This window comes from Oenanthe melanoleuca, chromosome 1, assembly GCF_029582105.1.
Source record: "Oenanthe melanoleuca isolate GR-GAL-2019-014 chromosome 1, OMel1.0, whole genome shotgun sequence".
Lineage (NCBI taxonomy): Eukaryota > Metazoa > Chordata > Aves > Passeriformes > Muscicapidae > Oenanthe > Oenanthe melanoleuca.
Window position 1 is genome coordinate 95,770,615 of NC_079333.1, and position 25,689 is coordinate 95,796,303.

The 25,689-nt window shown below is 39.6% G+C and overlaps 1 protein-coding gene across 1 annotated transcript; it reads left to right on the forward strand.

The window, feature by feature from the left end:
• Nucleotides 1-285: 285 nt before the first annotated feature.
• TXLNG (taxilin gamma) lies at nt 286-24,598 on the forward strand (the record flags this gene model as incomplete). The annotated part of the gene is given in 12 exon segments (XM_056491919.1): nt 286-365; nt 367-404; nt 407-567; nt 9,101-9,413; nt 10,074-10,165; nt 13,382-13,552; nt 14,309-14,503; nt 15,881-16,000; nt 17,018-17,092; nt 19,642-19,734; nt 20,249-20,344; nt 21,330-24,598. Coding segments are annotated over 12 exon segments (1,755 nt in total), but the record flags the coding sequence as incomplete, so codon positions are not given.
• Between the last annotated feature and the right edge of the window lie 1,091 nt (nt 24,599-25,689).

The following is a 25,689-nucleotide window of genomic DNA, read 5'->3' on the forward strand; positions in this document are numbered from 1 at the left end:
GAGTATCTCCAGTGAGCCTCCCTGAGTGCAGATATTCCAGAACCGCGTGCTCTGGGACGGCCCTGCTGGAGCAGGTTGGACCAGGTGCCCCGCTGTGATCCCCTCCAGCCTGACGCACTCTGATTCTGCTGACCCTGGCCGTCCCGCCCCCTACCCCGTCAGGGATACGCCGCTGAGTTGGCCGCGACTTCAAAGCCATGACCAAGGCAGGATCGGAGAGGAGGGAGGCGGGATGCAGCGGGGCAGGGAAGGGACCGGCCGCCACCGACGCTGTCCGCCCGGGGCCATGCCGTGCCCCTCTCCTCGACGGCAAGACTACAGCTCCCGACACGCCCCGCGGCAGGGAGGGCGCGGGCCTCCCACGTGAGCTCGACGATTGGCTGGAACCGGGAGGGAGGCGGGCCCCCGGGAGCACTTCCGGTGCCCCGAGCTCGGCACTTGTTTGGATGCTGCCGTCACATCATGGCGACGCGCGGGGGCGGCGGCGCGGCGGGACCGACCCGGCGGAGCCCAAGCCTCAGCGGCGGCGGAGACGAGGCGGCGGAGGCCCCGAGCTGCAGCCCCGAGGTGAGGCGGCGGCCCGGTCGGGCTCGGCGGGAAGGAGGAGCTCCACCCTCCTCACCGGCTCGCGGCGCCGCGTTGCCCGCCCGCCCTGTCCCCACGCGGCCGCCCGGCCCGGGCGCACGGGGTAGGGGCGCGCAGTGCCCGCGCCGCCTGCGCCGCTCGCGGGCGCCTGGATCTCGGGCTGCCCCGAGGCCCGGCCGCCGGGGCACCGCGCCCGTGTGCCGGCGGTGGGTCCCGGCGCGGCCCCGGGAGCCGCGCTCGCCCCGCGGGTCGGGCGGCCCCTCGGCGCTGCCGCTCGGCTCTGCCCGGGGTCGCGGCGCGGTCCTGCCGAGCGCCGCCCGGGGCGGCCGCACGTGGCGGGCCCGGGCCGCGGGGGCGGGAGCGGCGGGGCCGGGGGCTCCCCGCGATCCCCCCGTACCCCTCGGCACGGCCAGGAAAGAGGCGGGAGCGGACGGTGGCTCTGCCCGCGGCGGTGGCGGGAGCCACTATTTCTTAACCTCCGAAATAGTAAGAAAAAAACAAAAGGCATTTTTTTTTCCGTTTTCCACCGAAACCACACTGAAAGCTGGGCTGTTCCCGGTGATTTTACAATAATTTCTGGTTGCAGGTCTGTGTGGGAAAAGCTTAAAATACCTGTGCTTGGTCAGCCAACGGCAAAGACTTAAAATACGCTGTAATTCCGCTCCTATATGTAAAATCAGCAGCTCGGTGTTTTATGTGACAGAGCTGCCTCGCTAATCTCATGTGCTCCTGAAGTATCTCATCCTGTGCCCTTACATAAATATAAGTGGCTTTTTAGTGGTAACTTTTTTCCATGGTGCAAAGGATAACATCTCAGAAATAGTGACTTGGTGGTAGTGGTTTATTTTGGCTGTTAAAAAGGTCTAGGAAGCTATGGAGCTAAGTTTTCTTCACTTAAAAGCACCATCCTCTGCAGTATATTTTTTTTTTTGTCTTTACTAAGAAGTAACTTGTAAGTAACTTCAGTGTCTACTATGAAAGCAGATGATGATGATGTTAAAAAAAAACAAACCTGCATTCCATATTATTTTAAATACAGACAAAAGGAATTTAATTATTTTAAAGAGGTAAAATATGGCAGACAATGTTAAGCAAATTCTACTTTGAACTTTTTTTTTTTTTTTTTTAATTAAAAATTGTTCAGCACTCTCTTGTAGATTTCCCTCCCCCTGCCTGGATATTATTTTTAGATTCCTTGTGACCTGTTTGTGTTGGGAATTCAGAACTTGTCTACCCTGCTTTTTCCAGAATCCTACTGTGGGTGACTACAAAACTATTAAGTTTATAGTAAAGAGGAAGTGAAACCTCATTGGTGGAAGTGATTCATGCTATATTAAATGTTTTCTTAATTAGCACCTGTCTCAGATGCATATATTAAAAAAAGGTCTCATTAGGTGTGCAGCACTTTGTGCTGTGGGTAAATGACCTGAAATCTTTCATGTAAGCGTTGGGTTCCTGCAGTGAATTTTTTGCAAGAATTACAGAAGGTGTTTGTCATGAATTTTTTAGGTTGTTTAAAGAATCACTGGCAAAAGCAGATTTTATATAAAAGCAAAATCATGATTGAGTTGCTTGGCGAGGTTCACTCTGCTACTTACCACGTGGTTAAAGCATGCAGAGAAAGAATTGCAATAAAACCACTCGATCTAAACTAAAATCAACCAAAATGATCAGCGTGGAGGCCGGGATGGGAAAAGGGTAAGGATAGGAAGGGGTAAGGATGAAAAGAAATGAGGGGGAGCCTCCTGTAGAGTCACAGGGTTCAGAGTGAATCCCCCCTGCCAAACTTAGCCCCAGGCTTGCCTGGTAGTTTAGGCACAAAAGCACTTGAATTGATGCCTCCAGTTAACCAATAAGTTAACAAAAGATCCTGTAGAATTTACTGTCAGTACAACAAGTCACTTACAGGCCTCACAAGTGTAAAGCATTTAAAAATCTGGGAGAGCAGCATTCACAGTACATTTGCTGTAGCATATCCACACTGCACAGACACAGACTTGAAGAGTATGCACCAGGTACATACCTGTGAAAAATTCCCCTCAGATCCACGGAAATGCTCATGGAGTACATGAAATTGGGTGCCTTTCTGTCTTCTCAAGGAGCAAAGAGTTGAGCCTTGAGGAGTGGTATCAGCCCAGGCTGCATCACCAGCATTTGGCAGTGGTCCTTCAAGAGCAGCAAATTTGGGGTTTTGCTGGGTCTGAGAGCTGCTCCCCCAGAGAGAGTTGCTGGCCACAGCAACTCCAGGAGAGCTCAAGACTGCTGTCTGAAGGGTTGCAGGAGAGAAGGCTTTAGGCACAATAATTTTTCATCCTGGCTCAAATTTGAGTTGGTAACTTTCCTTAAAAGGCCCTTAACAAATATGTTGTTCTACTTGTGTCGTTATTCATATAAAAAAGAAAGTTTTCAAGGATGTTTGTTAAAAGCCATGAGCTTGTTAACCATCACAGTTTCCTGGGAGCAGGCAGTGTTTCTGATAAGCTCTGGGTGAGCTTATTCCTGGGTGCTGCTTGTCGAGGCCAAGGCCTAACCAGTAGGCCTTGGGATTGTAGTGTGACTTGGGCTGGTGCTGTGAGAGATGCACCACCACTGTTTTAATGTCTTAAGCTAAATGAGGGAAGAAATGGGGCTTTTTTTCCCCCTTGTGTTTAAGGTAAATTAAAAAGCTTTTCTTAAAAGCAGGCATGTCGTCTGTGTCATGAAGCCACTGAAAGAGCAAAAAATCCCAGTGTGGTTAGGGGGATCAGGAAAAAGTAGGAACTATAAGCAGGAGTCATGTGAGAATGTTTCTGAGCCAGTATCGAAGACCAGGTGTTGAATTATATGACCATGAAACTTCATGGTGGAATTCTGCTAACAAAGAGTCTGTCTTGACTTTTAGTGAAGGTAAAGTACAAATTTAGCAAGTAGGTGTTTCTTAGTAGTCATCCTGCTGTGTTGGAACTTCTAACCTTGGAGTGCTTTGAAACTAATGATGAGCAATGCTGCAGGTTCCTCAGTCCGGTGTTTTGAAAGTAGATAAATGAGTGCATAGAACATAGTTGTTAATGTAATGACAGAACATGGTGAAATGTTTGTTGAAATGACTTTCAGATCTCACAGCTAAGATCCTTGTTCGGTGGGGAAGCCACCTCAGTACCCATTAGGTTTGAGAAAGGTGTAATTAGACTGTGTGATCATTCAGGTCAGTGAGCACAGTGTAGAAAAGTATTGCATGGAGAAATAACCGTAATAAGCTTGTCTTGTGGTCAGAAGCATCTGAATAATTGTGTGCAGACCAGTGGATGAATGTGCATCTGCTGTAAAATTCAAACCCAAATTTTGTGGCATCCTAAAACGGTAGTTTTCATGCAGGAGTTGTAAATAAAATTACCAAAAATGATGATTTTATTTTATGTAACGGTTTGTTGAAAAATCAATTTGAGGAAAAGTGTATTACATCCATGTTTTCAAAAGAAGTTTCTCTGTGTTAACAGAAAAAAGTAAATTGCTGGGATGCAGGAAGCTTAATATTGGTTATGAACCATACACATTTGTGATAAATATGACTTAACCTGTTTTGCCACAATATTTTTTTTTGTACTGCAGTGGGTCAGGATAAGGAGTATAAGGCTTTTATGACAGTTGCAGGTGAAGTAAGTTTGAAAATGTAGCCAGCTGAACAGTGTTATTCAAATTATCTCTTTTGGAGTCTCATGTTGAGGACTTGATTATATATTTACTTATATAATTAGATTGTCTTTAAAATTGTGAAAATCTGGTTTATGTACATATGTTTGTTCCAAAGTTTCTCGCATATTTTTTGAAAGTATTGGCAATTCCAAAGGCTGAGGGTGAAAGTCTTTTCACAGCACAGTCCAACTGCTACTATGGGCTATGTAGGAGTTGTTTTCATAGATTAATGCTAGTGCTTATGCTTTGTAGGATAATTAGCTAACATACAAGAGAAAATGGATTCTGGTGCACCCTAATTATGTTTTTTTTTTTTTATTAAAAGGTACAGAGAAGTATTTTCAAGTGATTTAGGGAAAGATTGCTTATGTGTATGCACAGAAGTGTGGAATACAGATAAACATGGTACTGGTAATAAGTACAGTATATTTTAGGCAGCATTGTGTGCTGTAGACTTGTGTAGGTAGTAGAAGAAAAAAATTAGTGGGTTTGTGATAGATTTTGGCGTGGTGATATGACAGGTTCTGTAGGGCAAGTGTCTGTTCTGTCCTTGTGTCCAGTGCATGTTCCTGAAGCCGTACTGTTTGAAGGAGAGCTGTCTTAGGCTCTTGTGATCATAGCCATTTTCACATATGGGATCTCTGTCTTGTATGCTGATGATCTTTTAGGTATGAAATAAGGTATGGTTTTCTTGATGTTCATCTTTTTTTGATTGAGGTATAAGTTGAAAAAACAGAGCAGAAGACTGAATGAAAACTTTGGGATGAGCAGGAGCAGTGTTGCCAGTAATTTTCCTACAGTCATCTTCAAGTGGTTTGTCCTGTAACTCTTAAGTAGCTTGAAGATTACATGCTTATCAGAAATGTCAGTATCTTGTAATAACTGGTTTCACAGCTAGGTGGGTTACACATATCTTAGAGTTTTGATAAATTTGTGGTCTTATGAATTTGCATGTTACCTGTGCAACATACTCTTTTTGCCTCTCTGTAAATCTTTCTAGGCATGTAGTAGTTGACTCTGGGTTGTCAGATCATAAACAACCTGTGGCAGAAGATGGCTGGAAGCTGAGAGGGCATGGTAGCAGCTAGAAAAGGTGGCAGCGATTTGAGTAGAAGGTCTTTGCTGGAGTAGTTGTGTTTTGGTTTTATTCAGCCAGTACTGAATCAGCACTATTATACAATGTGCTGTGGGAAGTACTCTGTTCTGGCTGGAATGTTCAACTGAGAAGTTCACTAGTCTGATGAGCACACATTTGAAAAGATGAGAAGTAAGAGTTAGGATTGTTCTCACCATTGCCTCAGTGAGGATGGAGTAAGTTCAGTGATTAATATGGGTTAGCACTTAATGTTCTCAATGAATTCCTTATTATTCCTATACTCCAGCTTGATACAGGCCAAATCTGAAACTACCCGTAGTTAAAGTGTTTTAAGAATGGCATTGAGTATATAAAGGCTGTTAAGACTTTTGGCTAATGTTTTTAATATCTAAAGTTACAGCTAATGTAGAAAATCCTTTGTTAGTCATAATCAAGAAATCATCTAGATATTTGTGTTTGTGGCCTCTGTCAGGCAATAGCGGACCTGTGGTTTTTAAAATGAAAACACTTTCTATTTTAGGTTAAATAAGTTAGAATTTTAATATATCATGCCAATACTGTCAGATTTGCTAGAACTTACAAGCTACAACTTGACAGTCTTAACTAAGAAGGGGTTTTGTTTTGGGGATTTTTTCTGTGTGTATGCTGTCAGATTGTTCTAGCTGCTGGTAGAACCACTTTTTTGAACACAGTATTTTAGTCTGTGGTCAACAATTTGTAATTGTATTTAAGATAAGAAAACTGGATATTTTACAAAGCCTGCCTACTGCTGCATCGAGCTTTGATTTTGCAGGGAGCATACTTGCTTGTCAATAAGCTTGGATTTGTTCCATGTTCACTGGAAAACCAAAAGAAGGTTGACAAGTTTTGTGTATTTTCACCATCTTTATAATCTTCAAATGTGTTGGAGACATACAGGACACTTGTACACAAACCTTTTTCTTCAATTCAGTATTCTGATAAGTTATTTCTGCCTTTTCTGTTAGAGTTTGGAGAATTACTCTGAAATTCTAAAAGTCCTTGTGGCTTTTTTGACAAAGAATAGCGAATAGTCAGAGTTTAGAAATTATTATTGTCAGTAAAAAATTGAACTGACACCTAATTTGACTTCAACAAAAAGCTCTGCTGAATTAATGAGGTGGTGATGTTCACTTCGTGAAACTTCCAGATGCTTTAGAATATGCATGTGAATTGCCAGCTCTGAATTGATGTTTAGGTTACTATGATGGTTTGCTCAAAAAGAGATTGTCATTTCATGACTTACTGGTCACATATATGCCCCTGCTAGTAGCTGTTCTTTTTATCACTGGAAACTACAGAATTTTCTCAGATATAAGCCAGTGAAAAATTTTCAGATGACTAGGTTTGAAGCAGTCACAAACTTATACAGACTGCTCACAAACATGGCCTTGTTGACGTTCCAGTCCTTCAGTATCCACTGTTAAGTGTGTACCTGTGGTGGGAATAAGGTATTGTGTGTTTAGTTCCTTGTGCTCTGACTTCAATTAGATTGACTTTTATTTTTTAGAGCCTCTTGTGCTTTGGCTCCTTTCCAGTCATCCTGCTTCCACTTCTGTTGGCAGGATTGCCTATTGGTGTGCAGTGAAGTGGGTTGAGGAACCGATCTGGCTGTAAACTGTGTTAGAACAAGTTGCACAAATGTTATTGCTAGCCTGGGAAGCTTGGGCACTTCTGCTGTTCAATATGTGACTGCAGCTAGTCCGCCCTTCCCAGCTCCTGTTGGAGCTGCTGGCAATTTTACGCTCTGCTTCCAAGAAACCCCTCCAAAGTCTCTTTATGGATATCAGACAGTCTGGAAATGCTTAATGCTTTTGAGCGCCAAACCCATGAGTTTAAAGCAGACTCTCTGTTTTGCAAGACTACTTGGGTACAAGTATCTGAATCAGAAGTTCATGTTCTATACAAATAAAAAACTGCAAGTTTCAGCTGTTCTGTTGGTACTGCAGGTACTCTTATTATTGTGTTAGAATAATCTGACCTTTCTTGTCTTGTCAGTTTAATGTGACACAGTGTCTTCAGCTTCTGTATGAATCCTGGGTTTTAGACAGCATCTGTGCCATGGTTTCAGCCATTGGTACATACAGAGAGGTGACATGAGTTGTTCTTTTGTGTTTATTTGGCTGAGCCTAGAGGTGTAAACCTTTGCTGGAAGACCCGAAATTTAAGTCAAGCCAAGGGGAAAAAATGCGCATTTTACAGATGACTTTAGAGGTGTAAAATGTTATAATTGGTTGGTTGGTCCAGCAATTCAGTTACTGCATGACCTTTGTAGGCATTTATCAGTATGTTGTCTGACATGGTTGGAGAATAAAACTGCAGTGCATTTATATTTGTTTATAAAGCATGTGCATCATTTCCACACTTATAAAGAGCTGTGCAATGTCAATCTTCCTTGGTGAGTCAAAAGTTGCTTCTTAATGTCTATAGAGATTATTTGCAGTTAAAAAGCTTATTATCCTTTGAGAAAGACACTGTGTGAATTTCATCTCCTTAAGAATGAATCTACCTTGAGATAAGGTCTAAACAAAGGGACTTGCTTTAAGAATAGAGAGCAGCAAAGCTGTTATGCATGAATATTGAAAAAAAAAAAGATATATTTGTTTAATGATTTTTAAATAACCTTTTCAAGCGTGCTGAACAAATTTGGAGTTGAAATACTCTCACAATATATTATTAGTGTTGGCTGCATTCCTTTGATGTTGGCTAATTCCTTTTGAAGAGGAAAAACAGTCCTGTGCAGAATATCAAACCCGGTGCAAACCCCTGGCTTTAAGAATTAGCACATTTTTTAATATGAAAATGTAAGGTAATCTGAAATTAATTTGTACTTTAACAGCATAACTGTGTATAAACAAGCTCTGTTTTTGTAATTCCTTGTGATTTTAAGGAAACTTACCTTCAGTTCACTGAAAATAAATCAGCAAGAATTTTGGCAGTGAGTTCAGCTCTGCTTGTCCTGCTTCTAACTATCCATGCATGCTGTGTAGTGGGATTGCAAATAGACAGCAAAAAAGCACCCAACCACCTTCAGGTATTGTCCTGAGTCCCAGCCTTTGCAGGATAACGAAATGACCAAAACAAGAACACCACCTGACCAAACACCTTCAATTCTCACAGCCTGAAATGCTTCTAGAAATTGAGAATGTTGTTCAGGTGATGGAGAGAGAAGTCTGGAGTTGCTTAATGAGCTATAGAGTGTTATATAGAGAACATTGGGTATTCTGCTCTAAAATATGACCATGTCACAGGAGTGTTATAGAACAACTGGTGATGTTTAACGTTTTGGTTGTGATTAAACATTTAGCATTTTAGGATCTCTTTAGAGAAAGTTCTGTTTAATTGAGCAGAAAGAATGTATTCTTAAAAAATCACAGGCAGTAGGAGTCCAAGCCTGAAGCCAGTTAATAATCAGTTTTTTGGATAATTTCATTGATCTGAATTTTACCATTGCAAAAGCGCTTCTGGTCCTGTTTATCATTCTTGTTACAACAACCAGTCTTCTCCAGTTAGGAGCTGACAGTTATGTTTGGCATTTTGATTGAAGTAGTTCAAGCTCTTGCTCTATGCCATTGAAACAATGTATTTATGTAGATTTGATTTGATGTCTTGCCAGGTTTTCTATTTTGTATTTTGCCCTTATTTCTTCATGCGAAGAAGGGGTGGAAGTTGTAATTTTAAAGACATTTGCTTGACTGTTTACATCACTTCTTGCTTTCCATTCTGAAGGTGGTTGGTGGTGCCATGGGAGAAGCAGCTGGATCTGGTGAGATGGGAATGAATAACCAGGATCAGCTGGTGAGGAGCAAGTGCACTGAGTTGTCGGATACAGCGTTGCAGTATCCGCAGTCCAACTGTTGCAGCCTGGAGAACGCCAGCCCCTTGGAAGAAGGCGAGTGTATCGCAAAGAGCAGAAAGCAGCCGGGCTCCTCGTGCTGTGCCCAGGAGTCCCGGGAGGAGACTCCTGGCAGAGAAGCCCGTACTGATCCACCTGATGGCCAGCAAGATCCAGAGAGTGAAAAACACAAGGAGAAAACTTTGGGTGTGTTCTCTTTGACGTTTTAATTTTTAAATGGCTTTAATATTTTTATAGATTTGTTCTTTGTCTCAAATTTACTCTGTAGCCAAAAACTTGTCACCCGTTACAGGATATTTTGAGAAGCTGTGTGTGCACTTCTACTTGGGAAAGGCAGTTCTTAATGCATATGTAAGACTCCTTCAGCTGGCAATGCTATTTTTACATGAACTTTAATAATAATAACGTGGTAATTGCTAATCAACTTTTTTAACTTTCTAGTTTAAATCTGGGATTGCAGTGTTCAATGCTGCCAAAGCACGGCTGATAATTAAATTCTAAATGCTTATTAAGAATATATCTGCCAATACTTAATCTAGCTGTCATGTTTTCAGATTTTTCTTTTTATCTATGTAATTATAAAACAAAAATATTTGTGTTTTTATATTAAAGTAATTTTTTGCTATCCTAGCTGTTGAATGGCACATAGGGCAAGACAAATATATTCTTGCTGATGACATCTTGTGATGACTTCCCATTTATCATCTGTTAGGATTATGCAGCTGTCAAACCAGGAACAGCTTAGGCTAATTTCTCATGGATCTATATTTTATTTCTAAAGACAGGCTGCTTTTTTGGTATATGATTTTTCTTCCTCAGTATCATTGTCTATCATCCATTTCATAGGAAAAGAAGTGTTGTTATTAATGCAAGCCTTGAACACACTTTCTACCCCAGAAGAAAAGCTGGCAGCCTTGTGCAAGAAGTATGCTGATCTGGTAAGTAATTTGTAAAGATAGCAGAAGTTATTAATGTGTTAATTATGGAATGCAAGAATAACTAATGAAGGGCAGTTAATGATTTTGAGTATTTTACAGTGTTGGTAAAAAAGACACTCAGGCTGACTAAGTATTGCTCCAGCCAAACTTTCTTATAGTCATTTCACTTCTACATGACTGCCCAAATCCAAAGAAAAAACAGGTTTTGATAACTTGGTGTTGAAGCATAATACTAGGATTAACAGAAAAGTTGAGTTCTTTTGGGAGTAATTATTTTCCTAGCTCTTGATAATGCTTTTGTGCTAGTGTTTTATCATTGTAGGATAAAGAATATACTGTCATACAGAGATTCAAAGAGGGGGAGTGTTAAGTTATATTTAACTCTTTAGTGATTTTGGGAAATGTGCAAAGTTGGAACGATCTGGATTTAATTTTGCTTTCTGATCATGTAAAGGAACAGAAAGGAAGGGTTGCATTTCTTCAGTAGCAAACCAAAAAGAAGCAGTTTGTGAAGTGCATTCCTGCCTCAAGTAGGCTAAATGGTAATTTATACTCTAAAATAATGGGTCACAAAATTGGGGGGTTAGAGAAGAGGGTTCATAAGTTCATTTACTTTCCAGAGTGTTCCTGGAGATAACAACACTTGACTAATATTTTTTTTAGACAGGGACAGACAGGAATGGAAGGACTGGAAACCTTGTGTGTATGTCTTCCCACTGTATTTGTAGGAATAAAACAAATGCAAACTAAAGAGATTACAAAAGCATAAGTTTACTCTCTATAGCTGTCAAGTGTATCATTTGCAAATATTTCTGAAAATGACATAATGGCTGCACGACGTGGCATAACTCTTCTGAAATTTTTTTTCCTTTGAAATTTTTACTGTCTCCAGAACTTTGAGGATGATCTAGCAGGTGGTCTTTTTGCTCAGAGGCAATGTTGATTACTTAACAGGCTTAGATTAGTTCTGCTATGGAAATCCTGAGTCCTCTCTGGAGGTCTGTTATATTTTTGCTTTTTTTTTTCTTGCTGTCTCTCAAGTGCTCTTGGTTCATGTGAGCGCATTTCCTTTAAAACCAGCAGCTTCTCTCGGAAGTCACTTTCATTGAAATGAGAAACAATAATAGTTTTGAATTGTAACTCAAGGATGGGGAACCTAAAAATGAGCTTTGATATTGTGAGAGAAAAATGCAGTCAGCTAATTGTTCCTTATGAGCAATTGCTCATGCATGTGATGCCTTTTCTGTTTAAGCAAACAGCTCCCATGTCACATCACAGGGTGGTGAGGGCCTGCATGAGGAGCTAGGCCAGTATGAATCCCTCAATTCTGCAGAAAGAAAAGAGTCTTCCCTATTTCACTTTGAGTTTTATTATTGATGGAAAGATCTCAGAACAATTAAGGAGCAGCTAGACCAAATAAACTGTAATCTCCTTCAAGAAGCTTGGTAGTCAGAAGAGATGTGTCCTTCTTAATGGTTTTTGTCCTCTTGGGAGGGGATCAATAGCCTGTAGGCAGAGTAAGCATTCAGAGTTGCCTTCCTAGAAAACCACTTGCTTTCCTCATGGTGCTCAGAATGGCTGAAGAGTTGGGTGGGAGCTTGTCTGGGTGTAACAATAGGTCTGTTTCAGCTAAATGAGTTTGAGGGATGCTCCTGTTCCACGTAAAATGTTTAGGTTGGATCTGATTGTGTTCCCTTTAAGATGCATTCTTTTCTTCATGATAGTGGTGGAGAACCACTGGCATAGGTGTCAGCTTTAATGCCAGCAGAGGTTTGAACTGTTATGACAGTGCACCTACAATGCTTTTTTTCTTTTTTTAAAGATTCATCATCTTTAAAGCTCACTGTCAGGTTTTTCAGTGGTGTCTCATGAAAAGGACTGTACAATGAAGGTAGGAATGCCTCTCTCCTGACAAAAGATCTTCCACAATTTTTTTTTCCATAATTTGGAATCTATCAGGAGATCAGCCTGTGATGCAGGAAGGTTTGCATCCTTGGTAATATGTCTCACAGTGGCACAGTTTTACAGGCCTGAAGTTTCATAGGTGTGCAGACAGCACAACCACTTGAAGTGGTTTTCTGACCATGCAAGGAAAGGGCTTTTTATATTTGGATGTGAAAATACTCCCTTAATATTCCATTTCCCTAAATTGCATTAAATACATGTTTAATTTACTGTTGTCATGGAGGTCCTTAACTTTTTTCTTTCTTTTGTGCTTCAGCATTATTTTGAGCTCTTTCAGAAAACCAGCATTGTATTATTTTCCTGTCACGGCAGTGTTCTTCATTGCCAGCCCTCTTTTCCTGTGGTGTCCCAAGGCTGAGGCAACATTTAATAAGGAGCAGTGTAACACTTAACATTGTTGCCTTCTTTGCAAAGAAGCAGCCTCTACATAAGATGGTTTCTCAGGGAGCCCAAAAACCACGTACAATAGAACATACTCTGAGATATTAATGCCATACATTTCTCTTCACTGGATATTCACAGAATAGATTTTTAAATATGTATACGGAGCTTAAGTGTGTCATCTACCATGTAAACAGCCTAAAGGAAATAGAATAACAAATTTGCTTCCAATGGTTGAGTCTGCAGATCTCTTAAGTCTGGATTAAGTAGTTGTAATAGTAACTGACCTGATTTGTCAGGGCTGCTAGTTTTGTCTGTTCTTTTCTGAAATACCACAGCATTTTACAAACTTGTGTCAATTATTGCTTCCCTTGGTAGGAGCTCCTGCTGACAAAGAGCTCTATACAGTTGTGTGGTTTTTCTTTTTGATAGCAAAAACAAGACCTGTTGGATAAACGGTTGTGTGTACTTTCAAGATAAGAGTGGGAAAAGTTGTGACTTGTTGAAAAGCCAGTCTCAGTTGGCTTTTAATTGTATCTGCCACATCTTCCTTGCAGAGGGCTACTCTTACCCCTGTAGATGAAAGCAGGCTGATAGCTCATAGTCAACGACAGGTCCATCCATGCTGCCTGCTCCTCGAAGATAAATGTTAAGTTGGAGTTTGTATATTTTCATTTTCTGTCCTTATACATTTAGAATTGTCTGGATGCATGATGGCAGTTTCTCTTTAAGATCAGCTTGGGGTTTTAATGAAAGTTTACTTCCTTGTTTTCATCCAAAATGTTCAAAAGTTTCTTCAAGTGTGCTCATCTACTTGCATAAAGATAGTTTCACCTATGTTTATTTAACAAATTTACTCTTTAACTATAGTTGGAGGAGAGCCGGAATGTTCAAAAGCAAATGAAAATACTGCAGAAGAAGCAAGCACAAGTTGTGAAGGAGAAAGTGCACTTGCAGAGTGAGCATAGCAAGGCCATTTTGGCACGTAGCAAACTGGAATCTCTCTGTCGGGAGCTTCAGCGTCATAACAAAACTTTGAAGGTTAGTTTATGTAAATAAGTTACAGTGCTGCTGGTGATGGAAATCTTGCAGATCACTGCTTAAAATTGGGACTGCTGCTTTTTTCCTTGTCACTTTGCCCGTTACCTGGATGTGTAGGAGATGAGTGGCATATAGTGTAAGTGTAGCTGATTTTAAGGTAAGGAATACAGGGATAGTTAACTTGCTTCCCCTTTCCCCCCTCAAACCAATTCATATTACTTGCTGTATTTGATCTTGTCATATTTGTTTCTAGAAGCAGTGCTGGTAACTGCTGGAAAAATAGCACAAGTGAAATAATAGCAGCATGTAATGGCAGGGTAACCAAAAAGCTTAATTCTGTCAGAATATACTTGATGGGAGTGAAATGGAAGAGAGCCAAGATAAAACAAGAATCTGTGATTGCTGTAGAAAATTGAATTATAGTGTCAGTGCTGGTTTTCACATCTGGATAATGCTGACACTTGCAAAAGTACTTGTGTAGCATCTTAATACCAGCCTTTAGGCAATTTTGGTAGTGGTAAAGACAAAAGTTTCTAAAAGTTGTACAGTGTCTAGATTCCTTTTTCTGCACACTTCCCATGGGTAGTCAGCATGGCATATTATGACTGTGGCTTATGTTAGTTCTAGCACTCCAGAAATTAAAACTGTACAGAATTGAGTTGCTGCCATTGTTTCTGACTCAAAAAGGGCATGGTTTGACCTGAACACTTTTAATATTTTATATTTAAATATTTTATTAATATCTTTTCATAAAAGGAAGAAAACATGCAACAAGCACGTGAAGAAGAAGAAAGACGGAAAGAGGCAACTGCACACTTCCAGATCACACTGAATGAAATTCAGGCTCAACTGGAACAGCATGATATACATAATGCCAAGCTCCGGCAGGAAAATATTGAACTGGGGGAAAAGCTGAAGAAACTCATTGAACAGTATGCATTGCGAGAAGAGGTGATTACAGTACACTTCTGGTGGGATTTTATTAGTTCCTTGGCTATAAGGGTCAGATAATTACTGAAAAGGGAGAAAAACCCCTCATGATTTACAGCCATTTTATATATAATTTTTTAAATTATTCTTTTTACTTCGCTATTGAGAGAAATTTAGTAGCTATTTGGCTCACTGTCTGCCCTTCCTGACTGGTTTTGAATATCTAAGTTCAAGATGTGTTGGAGAGTCTTTCACTCTCCAGTAATCAAATAGAAATAAGTTGTCCAGACATTGTCAAACCTCTGCTTTTAGACATCTTCAGAGCTCAGCTGGGCAAGGTGTGAGTAACCAGATCAGGCTTTGAAGTTGACCCTGGTCTGAGTGAATTGAATGGCCTCCAAAGATTAAATATGTATTAATAGTTGAAGTTGTTCAGAATTATAGTTTCACATTATAATGGGAGGGGATATAAGAGTTATTCTGTCTTATTTCTTCTGTTTCATTAAGGTTGGGGTCTTTTGGGGAAGCTCCTTTGTGTACATAGCTGCTCTTTTTGGCACAGAATCGAAGTAAGCAATCATGCTTTAAGAACATATTTGGCAGGGTGTCATGGAAATGTCTCTACTGTAGGGCTAACTGAGCTCTCTTTAATTGGCACCAGGATGTGAGCTAGCTGCTCCAAGCTACAGTGATGGAAAACAGCCAATTCTCCTTGTCCAAGAAAGAACTGAGCTGCATAGAGTTCTACAGCTAAGATTAGTTGTCTAGGCACAGGAGGTTTGGAGTATAATTTCTCAGCTGTTTCTTGAAGGGTATTTTTTTGTTTTGTTTTTAAACTGGATCAGTTAATTAGAAAGCTCTCTGTGAGGTAATTCCCTAACTTTTTCACTCATGGAATATTTGTATCTACCTTGAGACTATATGGAGAAAAGATAGTAAGTTGCCTTGTGCTACTTTATGGCTTGCAAAATGCAATGATTTGTGGGATTTCATGAGCTGAATAAAACTTGTTGCAAACTTTGCTCATTTTGATCTTTTTAATTATGAAGACTAGAGCTTTTAGAAGTAACACAATGAGGATTAGAAGTAGATAAACCAACTTTAGAAGCAATGATGTATGAATGCTTATTACAGGATTTTTGAAATGTCTGGTGTGAAGTGACTGGCAGTATTGTACCAACTTAGTGAAACAGACACCTGGTTTCCATGAAAAACAAAAAAGGATAATTACTGTGTATGTAGATAAAGGGGGAAAAAGAAGGCATGTAAAACAGTCTTTCATCACTTTCTCTTTTGCATGAAACTTTTAACAATGTGCATCTCCCTGAACAGCACCTTGTCTTCACTGACCAGCAGACTATCTGTGTTTGACTATTAAGATTTTCTTTTTTCCTTTAGCATATTGATCAAGTGTTCAAACATAAGGAACTGCAGCAGCAACTTGTGGATGCCAAACTTCAGCAAACTACCCAGCTTATTAAAGAAGCAGAGGAAAAACATCAGCGAGAGCGGGAGTTTGTAAGTGAGCTCTATATGTGTTAAGAGAAATAAAATCTGCCAAACCAAACTTTGCCTGATTTAAAGCAGATACAGCAGGTTGAGAGGGCTGTCTTTTGAAAGTTAGAGTAGATTTCAACAAGTAGACTGAGATTTAAGTTTTGTATATGATGTCTAAAATATTTATATGGATGCTAAAAAGCATGTAATGTTACTTGTTTGCATTTCCACAACAAATACACTACGTATCATTTAAATTTCTATTAGGCTGGGGAACATGCTGTTAAACACCAAAGGTACTTTCTGCAGTCAAGAGTGTAACCTCTGGTTGTATGCTATAAGAAATAACAAATACAGAATAAAACACATATGATTCCTCACTATTTGCTCCCCAAATTGTGTGTGATGTTTTATTTGTATGTTGATAGTCAGCAATATACTTGCATTCCTCTGAGAAGTTTTCTTCCTATGAAACTGTACTTTGACTGAACTTCTAGACCAAACCCCTTGTTTTTTTCTGTATAATCTTAAAATTAACATCTAGTGTTGGATTCTTCTGGGTTTTTTGAACATAATTTCTGAGTTGTAAGCAGGTGAAAATTTCTTCAAACATGAACCTACAAAATGGTGTCAAATTGAAGTAAAATTGGTTTGAGCTAGTCTGCAGAGATAATATGATGACTGGAGAAATTTAAGTGGAAAATAAATTAGAGAGGTTACAAACCAGTTATAAATTACATAAAGTTTGTTAATTAATGATTTATAATTTAACAGTTCAAACTTGCTAGAGAAATAGAAATATTGATTTATGTTACCAGTTAGAGAAATGTGTCAATAAAACTGTCTGCATGCCATTTCATGCTTTAAATTGTATATATGAAAATACAGTGTAGTAATAAAAAAAGCCTGTGTGAGAAAACGTGGTTGAGTAGCCCTTAGGTGATGTTAATGTTTGTTTATTTTTAATCATAGGTTGAGTTAAGCCTTTTTTGGGAGTACTTTTTTTTTAATTATATGGCTTTTTGCATTGGTTTTTAGCTGCTAAAAGAAGCTACAGAATCCAGACACAAATGTGAACAGATGAAGCAACAGGAAGCTCAGCTGAAGCAGCAGGTATCTTTTTATTTAATGGAGAGATCTTCAGTAACAGTTTCAAAAAGAAAATACCAAGAGATTTGTGACTGTAGTGAGCATAAGGCAACATCTGAAAAAACTTAGTATTCATCAGATGCTTGTGAAGAGTACTTTGTATTTTTTAAATTAAATCTTAAATTTAATTTTCAATAGGTGACTCTTCTGTAGTGCAGCATGAAACATAAATTGTAAATAACTGATGTTTTGTACTTGCTGTTTAATACATCTGGAGAGCACTATTCCTGGAAGGTGATCAACACTGAATTCCTGGAGTTAGTGCTCTTCTAAATTAATAGTGTTAATACTACAAAGACTAGAATGTAGGAAAGCTTAAGAAGAAAAGCTTAGGAAACATGGATTCTCTGAAAATACTGTTATTCTTTTTACTCAGGTGGGTTTTAGAATCTGTTTCTTACTGTTTCCATCACCACCTCTTGTGGAGGATTAGGAGCAAGCAACGTCCCTTTTATCCCTGTAGTTATTCAGATTTAGTAACCTGACTATCTGTCCACAGACCCTGCTGTCTTCAAATTATTTGCTTGTTGTAATGTAAATGCTACAGCAAAATCCCCTCAGAGAGGGGAGATGGTCTCCAGCTTTTGTGCCTTGGTTCTGGATCACCTTCAGTCATTGACTGTGCTTGAGCTCAGCATGAGGCACAGGGAAATGGTAGTTTCAGCCAATACCAGAGCAGTGGGAAGCAGTAGCTATTCTCTTCACTGCCTGTTACTCTCTTACTGCTTCCTTTGAGGTTTTGTATGAAGTCTCTGTCCTGGTTTCAGCTGGAATAGAGTAAATTTCTCTTTATTCTGTGTTTCGGATTCACTGTAAGAAAAACATTGGTAGCACACATGTTTTGGCTGTTTCTAAATTGTGATTAGTTAAAGTCAAGGGCTATTTTATGTCTCAAGCTCTGCTAATGAGGAGGTACACAAAAAACCCCAAGAACAGAGCACAGCTGGGACAGGTGACCCTGGCCAAAAGGCCAGAGGGGTATTCCAGACCAGAATATAATCATTCCCAGTATATAGCCTGGAGGAGTTACCCAGAAAGGGAGCTGATGTGGGCTTGGGAATGGGATCTGGCATTATGCAGTAGGTGGTGAGCAGCTGTGTTATGCATCACTTATTCTTTCTTTTCTATTGTCATCTATTATTATTGTGTTTTACTTTGTTTCAGTTACTAAACTGGTCTTATGTCAACCTACACTTTTGATTCTCCTCCCCATCCCACTGGGCTGGGGAGTGGGGATGAGTGAGCACCTATGTGCTGCTTAGTTGCCAGCTGGGCTTAACCCATGGCAGTGTCTTTGAGAGCTGTTCCATGCCCTTTTTTCACACTCACTGTACCAAATTCTTTTCTAGGCTTTCCAGGAGTTAGGTTTGAAGTGTGTGTGTATATGTGTACTTAAATGCAATCACACACATCTCCACTGGACTTGAACACAGGAATATCCAGATAGGTTTTTAACCATGCTTGGTCTTTGATTTTTTTTTTTCCAGGTTGATTACTCTTTATTTAAAATCTGCCTCTCTTGTTTTTAATAGTTACAATGGGTATAGTTAGTGATTTCTTGGGGCCAACAGATTTTTTTGTAGAATAAGATGAACTAGAAAGTTCAGTGACAATAATAGCAAAGAGTCATGATGTACTGCTGACAAGTTAGACTAATTCCTATTATGAAATTCCTTTTACTAATAGAGCAAACCACAATATTTCTGTTCTGAATCATGTTGTCCTGCAACCCCCAGTGTAAGAATTGAGAGAACCTACTACTCTTCACTGGTAGTAAGAAGTTACTCTGAAATGGCCATGTATTCTTAGAGCATCAAATCACACACTGATTAGGAATTACATTTTTTGAAACTATATTGTTAAACATATTTTGCAGTTCTTTCTTGGTGATCTACCTTGTGGTGCAGGGCAAGGAAATTTTCTGTCATTGAATGTTAATGCTCTTGACTTTTTAAAGTGTAATACTTTTCCCTGTTATACGAATTTCTTTTTAATATTCACTTCCCATGATTTTTGTTCACTGGGCAGATTACACTGGTTGTGAATGTGTATTTTGATTTCTGAAATCAATCCTGCTTATTTTGTCCCAGCCTTGGTTATTAGCTTTGGCTGGTTAAGGTGGAAAGGCAGGTAATTCCTAAGTTTTAATTTTACCAGCCAGGTGCTGAATTTCCTGTATATATTTATGTCCACCAAATTTTTTTTTCAAGTGGGGAAGTAAAAATGAGGTAGTGAGGAACTGTGATGTCTTCCAGCATTTTATTAAGCATAATATTCTTTTTACTTCAGAATATATTGCTGTTCTGTAGACACAGGACTCTACTTCACATATAATTTGAGTAACATGTTTTCAGGCAAGGTCTGTGTATTTCTCAAATGGAAATTGTAGTATAGTTTAAAAAAAAAAAGTAACTTCATGTTTTACTATTTATAGTTTCATTTTGCTGAGTACCTACATATTTTTGTATTTGTATACACTGTTCAGATTAATGTCCCTGCCTCTTTTCCAATAGCTTTCTCTTTACATGGATAAGTTTGAAGAATTCCAGACCACCATGGCAAAAAGTAATGAGCTCTTTACAACTTTCAGGCAAGAAATGGAGAAGGTATTTATAAGATTACCTAGTTTCATAAAAAGTAATATAGAAATGCATGCTGTTAGCAGGTTGCATTTTAGATTTTAAGTATTTTCCTTTTCCTTCTAAAAATATAAAGAGTATTTTGATAATTTAATGTGGATCATAAGATAGGGTATAAGAATTACAGAAGAGAAATATAATTTTTTGCTGTATTTTGACATACTGAAGTAATACCTAAATGGTAATTTCAGTGTTTTACCAAATATTGGTTCTCATTCTCTTTGGCTGTGTTTGTTTTAAAACTTCTTTTTTTATTACTTGTACTTGAAAGTTGGTAGTCTGTTTCTTTTTAGACTTAATATTGTTTTCTTTGAATGCAGATTCTGTATTTGTGGGGTTGATTCTGTGCAGAAGCACTTTTCCAAAATAACTTGTTCCAACTGGACTTGGAAAGTAATGCTAAAAAGTCTAATTACTCATGTAAAAGCACCTATGTTGCAACACAAGCCACAAAATTAAATCTCTTATTTATCTTTTGTAGATGACAAAGAAGATTAAGAAACTGGAAAAGGAAACCATTGTGTGGCGTACAAAATGGGAAAACAACAACAAGGCTCTTCTGCAAATGGCTGAAGAGGTAATCATCTTTTGAGCAGCAGTGTAGTTCAGCTAGAGCCTGAGTCCTAGGGAATGTCATCTAGTTTTTCAGTTTTAGAGAACTGGAAGTAAGCCTCTTCTTGGATTGTCTGCATTATGTTTCCTGTTACTTAAGTTATTGTTGTCCTCAGGCATGGAATATGGAAGGCTGCTGTGTTAATCTAAGCTGATGGCACAAAAGTAAAAAATGGAGCCTCAGCATTGCACACTGTTTAATTGGTGGGATAATGTGTACAAAATCATACAAGCTCAAGGAATTGACTGTATTTCAATATGCTGGGCAAAGTTCAACGAGTGCTGTGATACAAATCTGTTTGAAATGCACAAGACTGACATGAAGTAACCCCCGTGCAAGAGATGGATTGCTTTCTTGCATTGCTGCTGCTTTTGAGGTCACCAAATGCCATTACTTACTTGTAGTCTGGCAGGAGCTGTGCAGTGCAGCTGTGCCTGCACTGTCTGGGGCCTGGCTCAGGTGTGTGAGGTCTGGCCTTGGCAAACTGCTTGGTTGAATAGGATCTGCTGTAATGCTGTTTATCTTTCCCTCCTTACAAGGAGCTAGTTAGGAGAGCCATGAGTATGGTGCACTCAGGCCTGGATTCTGGTGGTGGATTGTGGATTCCTTACTTCTTTGCCCTTCTCGTCTCTATAGTTGCCATTATTTGGGTTATAGTTGACAGCATTATGGGATTCCCTATTAGGGTCCTGGTTGATGCCCAGACCTAACTTACAGTTAGCATTAAGTGGTTATGTAGTTCTCATTGCTTGTTTTGAAAGACATCTATTGGCACTCCAGCTCATGGCCAGTGAAGTATTCTGAGGAAATTGGCTCTAGTTCAGCTGGAATTTGGCCTACAGGATTAATTAAGACTTAATATTCAGGATTAAATAGTGGTGATTCTTTTAATTAATTTAAGGAGAGAAAACGGTTGTGTCTCAGAGTTTTTATTTCCTTTGTCCTTCAGAAAACAGTAAGAGATAAAGAATACAAAGGCTTTCAAATAAAACTGGAGCGTTTGGAGAAGCTCTGCAGGGCCCTTCAGACGGAAAGGAACGAGCTGAATGAGAAGGTGGAAGTGCTCAAGGAGCAGGTTTCCCTTAGAGAAGCAGACGTGGATCTGGCTGTGCAGGTGTTGCAGTCCTGCACACTCAATTCCCACGAGGAGCTGGGAACTCCCATTGACACGGAACCAGGAATCCAACCCGGTGCGGAATCACGTGCGGGAAATAGCTCAGAAAAGACTGTCTCAACAAGTCCTGTTCCTGGCACTGAATCTGTAGACTAAAATGAAGTGTAAACACTGTATTGAGAGATATATTTTGTGTATAACTTTCTCTGTTGGTGGTAACTATTTGGTTTTGTGGTGAAAATTTTCTTACTTTTTCTACCATATCTGTATTTTCTTAGAACTACTGGACTTATGTGGTACAGGAAGCTGCATAGCAGCTTTAAATAGCTTAAACTATAAATTTTCCACAACTGTGTTGCACATCTGCCTCATTTTTTAAAAGAAAATATTTTTCCATAAAAGGATGCATGTGCGTTTCCTCCCCACAACACAAATCACTGTCATGGAAGACTGTGTACAGATCTAATATTGTTTGGGGACAACGGTGACAGCAGGTCACTTTTGTTTTAAAGAACAGCACTCTGGTTTCGTTCATTGATTTGCCACTCAGTATATGAAAGATTATCAGTTTTTCCAGTAAATTTATCTACATAAGGATGTCTAATGGCCAGTAAAAAAGTCAGCTTTCCCCTTATATATGTTTTCATATATATGAATGAAAAAGTAAAGGTCCAGAATATAGTAAAAGCTAAGTTTAAAGGGTTTTATGTACTTCGTGGTATGAAAAAACAGCTTTGAAATACATTAATTTGCAGCTGGTGAAACAGGGTGTACAGCTTTTTGCAGATGTCTCAGGGTTGTGTTGTAAAGGTCAGTTTGGACTATTTGCCCTACCTGTGAACATGTTAAATATAAATGTGTGGGAAGATGTACAGTGATGCTATCAAATGGGATTTTGCAGCTATGGAGCCTATTGCACAGGTATTGGTCATATCCTTCCCTCTTAGCTGCAGTGTGTCCACCACATGGTTATCCTGATTAAAGAAATCCATTCATGTCTGAGCAAACCTCTGGATTATCTGAAGAGCTGGTAAATAAGACACTCACTGTTGGAGTTGTGGAAGACAGGAGTCTGGCATATAGACTTGGTCTAATAGCCAGATATGCAACGTGTTTAAGTGTTAGTTAAGGCTGTACTGGTTATAATTGAACATAAAGATTCAGATACATCTCCTGAAGTAGAACATGGAATTTCCTGCACGTTCAACCTCAAAGCTGCACCAGTTGGCAGAGTGCTTTCCCAGTCAGGTTGTCTGGTAAAGATGGTACTTCACAATCTTACACTAGCATACCACAAGCAAAGACTCCTTGTTAACCTTAAAGCATACTGTATTTTCCTAGAAAATTTGATATCCACATTGTGACTTCTTTTCTAGAAAGGAGCTAGGACCAGCATTTATTTTTTGGCAAGGCAATGTGATCTAACTACAAGTTACCCCTAACTTTAGTTCTCTTGTATTTACCTTCTAGTTTTGGTTGCTGACATTTTAAGAAATATGAACATGTGTAGCCTTTTCTGGTACTTAAAGTTTTTTGCACTTACTTGGGAGGGGATTTCTGAATCAAGCACATCTCAAGGAGCTTCCCACCCCCATTGCCCTTGGCAGTTCAGTGGCTAAATTACTTGAATGTTCAGGCTGCACTGAGGTCCCAGTCCTTTTTCTGTAGTCATGCACGTTGAAATAACTTAGCTGTCTCGGAGAGGAAGGTTATATAAGGCCTAATACATGTGTTTTAGCTCATACCACTAAAAGGAACTGTGCAAAACTTACATTTCTGACATGGAGTAAATGGGAAGCTGGCCATCTTTCTCTTAGATTGTGTGGGTTTGGTGTTTGTGGTCCAAGCACAATGCAGGAATGAAAAGAAGGTATCAATGAGCAGTCAGTTAGGTTAGATTCAGAGCTTTGAATATATCAACCATATAGCATAAAAATAACTGGAAAGAAATATTTCAGACTGGCTGTTCAAATTGCTTGCTTTATAGAATCAAGCTTGAAAAAACAGTGTTGTGAGAACTGGTTTTCAGCTAACACTAAGTATGATGTAATTTTTCTGAGGAAGAGCGAAAGACTGTATCTGATGCATCATACCCTTGGCAAGGTAGGACATGCAATTCTCTGTTTTTACAATTTATTATTGGGACATTTGTATTCTGAAAAATTCCTTCTGTAGAGCTTGTTTTACATGGAGGCAAGAGGGAGTGTTTGGATCCTGCTGCAAGAATAAATTAAAGGGCTTTTTGAGAAACAACAGATGTATAGAACAGCAATACAAGTATCTGTCACTGGCTAAATATGTAAATGAAGCAGAATGCCCCAAGTGAAAGGCTTTTAGAACGGGGATATTTTCTCTGTTTTCTACCCTAAACATACCCTTATCATAGCAACTTATCTGGCCAAGGCAAGCTGTACTTTGCTTCCTGAAACCATTCAGCCAAGTTTCATGCATTGATTGGAAAGTATTGTTTTTAAAAAGAAATGCAAACCCGTGCTAGGGGTAAGCTCAGCACTGTCACTGATCTGCCATACTGCAGGCTATTGCACTGCCAGGCTGCAGCCAAAGGGGCTCCAGTTGGGTTTTTAAGTAACCTTGTATTACTGCCTTTCTCCCACTACTACAAACCATTTAACTTGGGATGTAAACTGATGTAGCCTGAGATGAGTGTGTCTGGTTGTCAAAACTGGGGCCTGATGGACAGTTTCACCATGATTAAGCAGCAAAAAGCTAAATTGTATGTGATTCAAGACCCAGATACATGTATACATACACACATGAGTTAGGGCTGTATCTGTATTGTTTTGTCCTTCCTTTCATTACACCTGGTTATGTTACAGTTCAATTCTCAGGTGTTGCAGAAAATCTACCTCTTTGGACTGTAGATGGAAATAACTGTGAAAAAAGTGATGCAGAAATCTAGTTTGTGCTAAACACACTGCTTTATTTTTACAACCCATGTCTGCTTTCATGAGGAAAAGTGATAAATGAACAGGCAGTCTTTGTTTTGCTTTTCAAAAACATTTTGTAGAGATTTTTCACTAATGTGAATCTGAAATTTTATCTACTCAATTCTGTATAGATTAAGTAAATAAGTATGCTTAATATATTGGACTCTGAGTTTTTCTTTAACATCACACTCATGTCTTCTAACTGCATCTGCTGAAACTGTATTTATTTGAGAAGTCAAGAGTGAAAATTAAAAGATGTGAAATTTGATTTCAAGCGTATTGTTGGAGTGAGCTGCCCTGGGAGGGGGCTGCTCTGGGGTCGTGGCAGTGCCTTGCACATTCCTGGTGGGAGCAGGGGGTGAGTAAGTGCTGCCCTCTGCTCACCTCACTTAAGGTGAGGGTCACTTGGGCCATGAAGGGCAGGAGATCTGGCTGAACCTGAGCCTGTTTTGAATTCTGCTCATGCCTTCTCTCTCCAAAAATGTATCCATCAAAGTTCAGTTGGGTGCACTGTAAAAAATGTGGGGATTTATGCTAAAAAATAAGGTTTCCTAGTAAGTTCATCAAGTGCTCCACTTTCTGTCATATTCCATGGGGTCATTTGTTCCTAATGGACACTCCCTTCTGGTTTCCTAATACTGAAAAGTATTCTATTTGCCTTTTTTGGTATATACTCTAACATGTGGCAACTTCCCTAAACTGAGTTTTGTTTTGGAACTAGTTTTGAGTTCAGTTTTCCTTTGTGTCTGTTTTTTCTAGGTAGCATTTGGAACTGCTCTACAACATAGTCAGATGTGCTCTATGACTCTTTGAAGATAGTATTAATTTTTTAATTTTAAATCTCAAACTTGTCTCCTCAAAGGTGCTGCCTCTGCTCCTGTGTAAGCACCTCTTTCTCTCCTTTCTTCCAGTGCATGCTGATACAGAGAACAAATCTGTTATTATTTCCTTGGATCTTCCCAATCTTCCTAAGTTCCTTTCAAAAACTGGTCAGAATTGCATGCTTTTGCTAGAGGGAAACTTGGTTGCAGTTAATAGCTGGGGATTTTAGCTTTTTCCTTTCTTTAATCAAGTGCTAAGTCTCTCCTGCTAATGCACATGCAAACGTATGCACACATTTGAGCTGTGCTTGTCTAGTGAAGAGCAGGTCTGAGGGAAGAACCTCTTTTCCCAGCAGCATTCTGAGCCCTCAAGGCAGGGCTCAAAATTGTGTTTGTAGTCTGAGATACTTTGTTTCAGACCTTTAG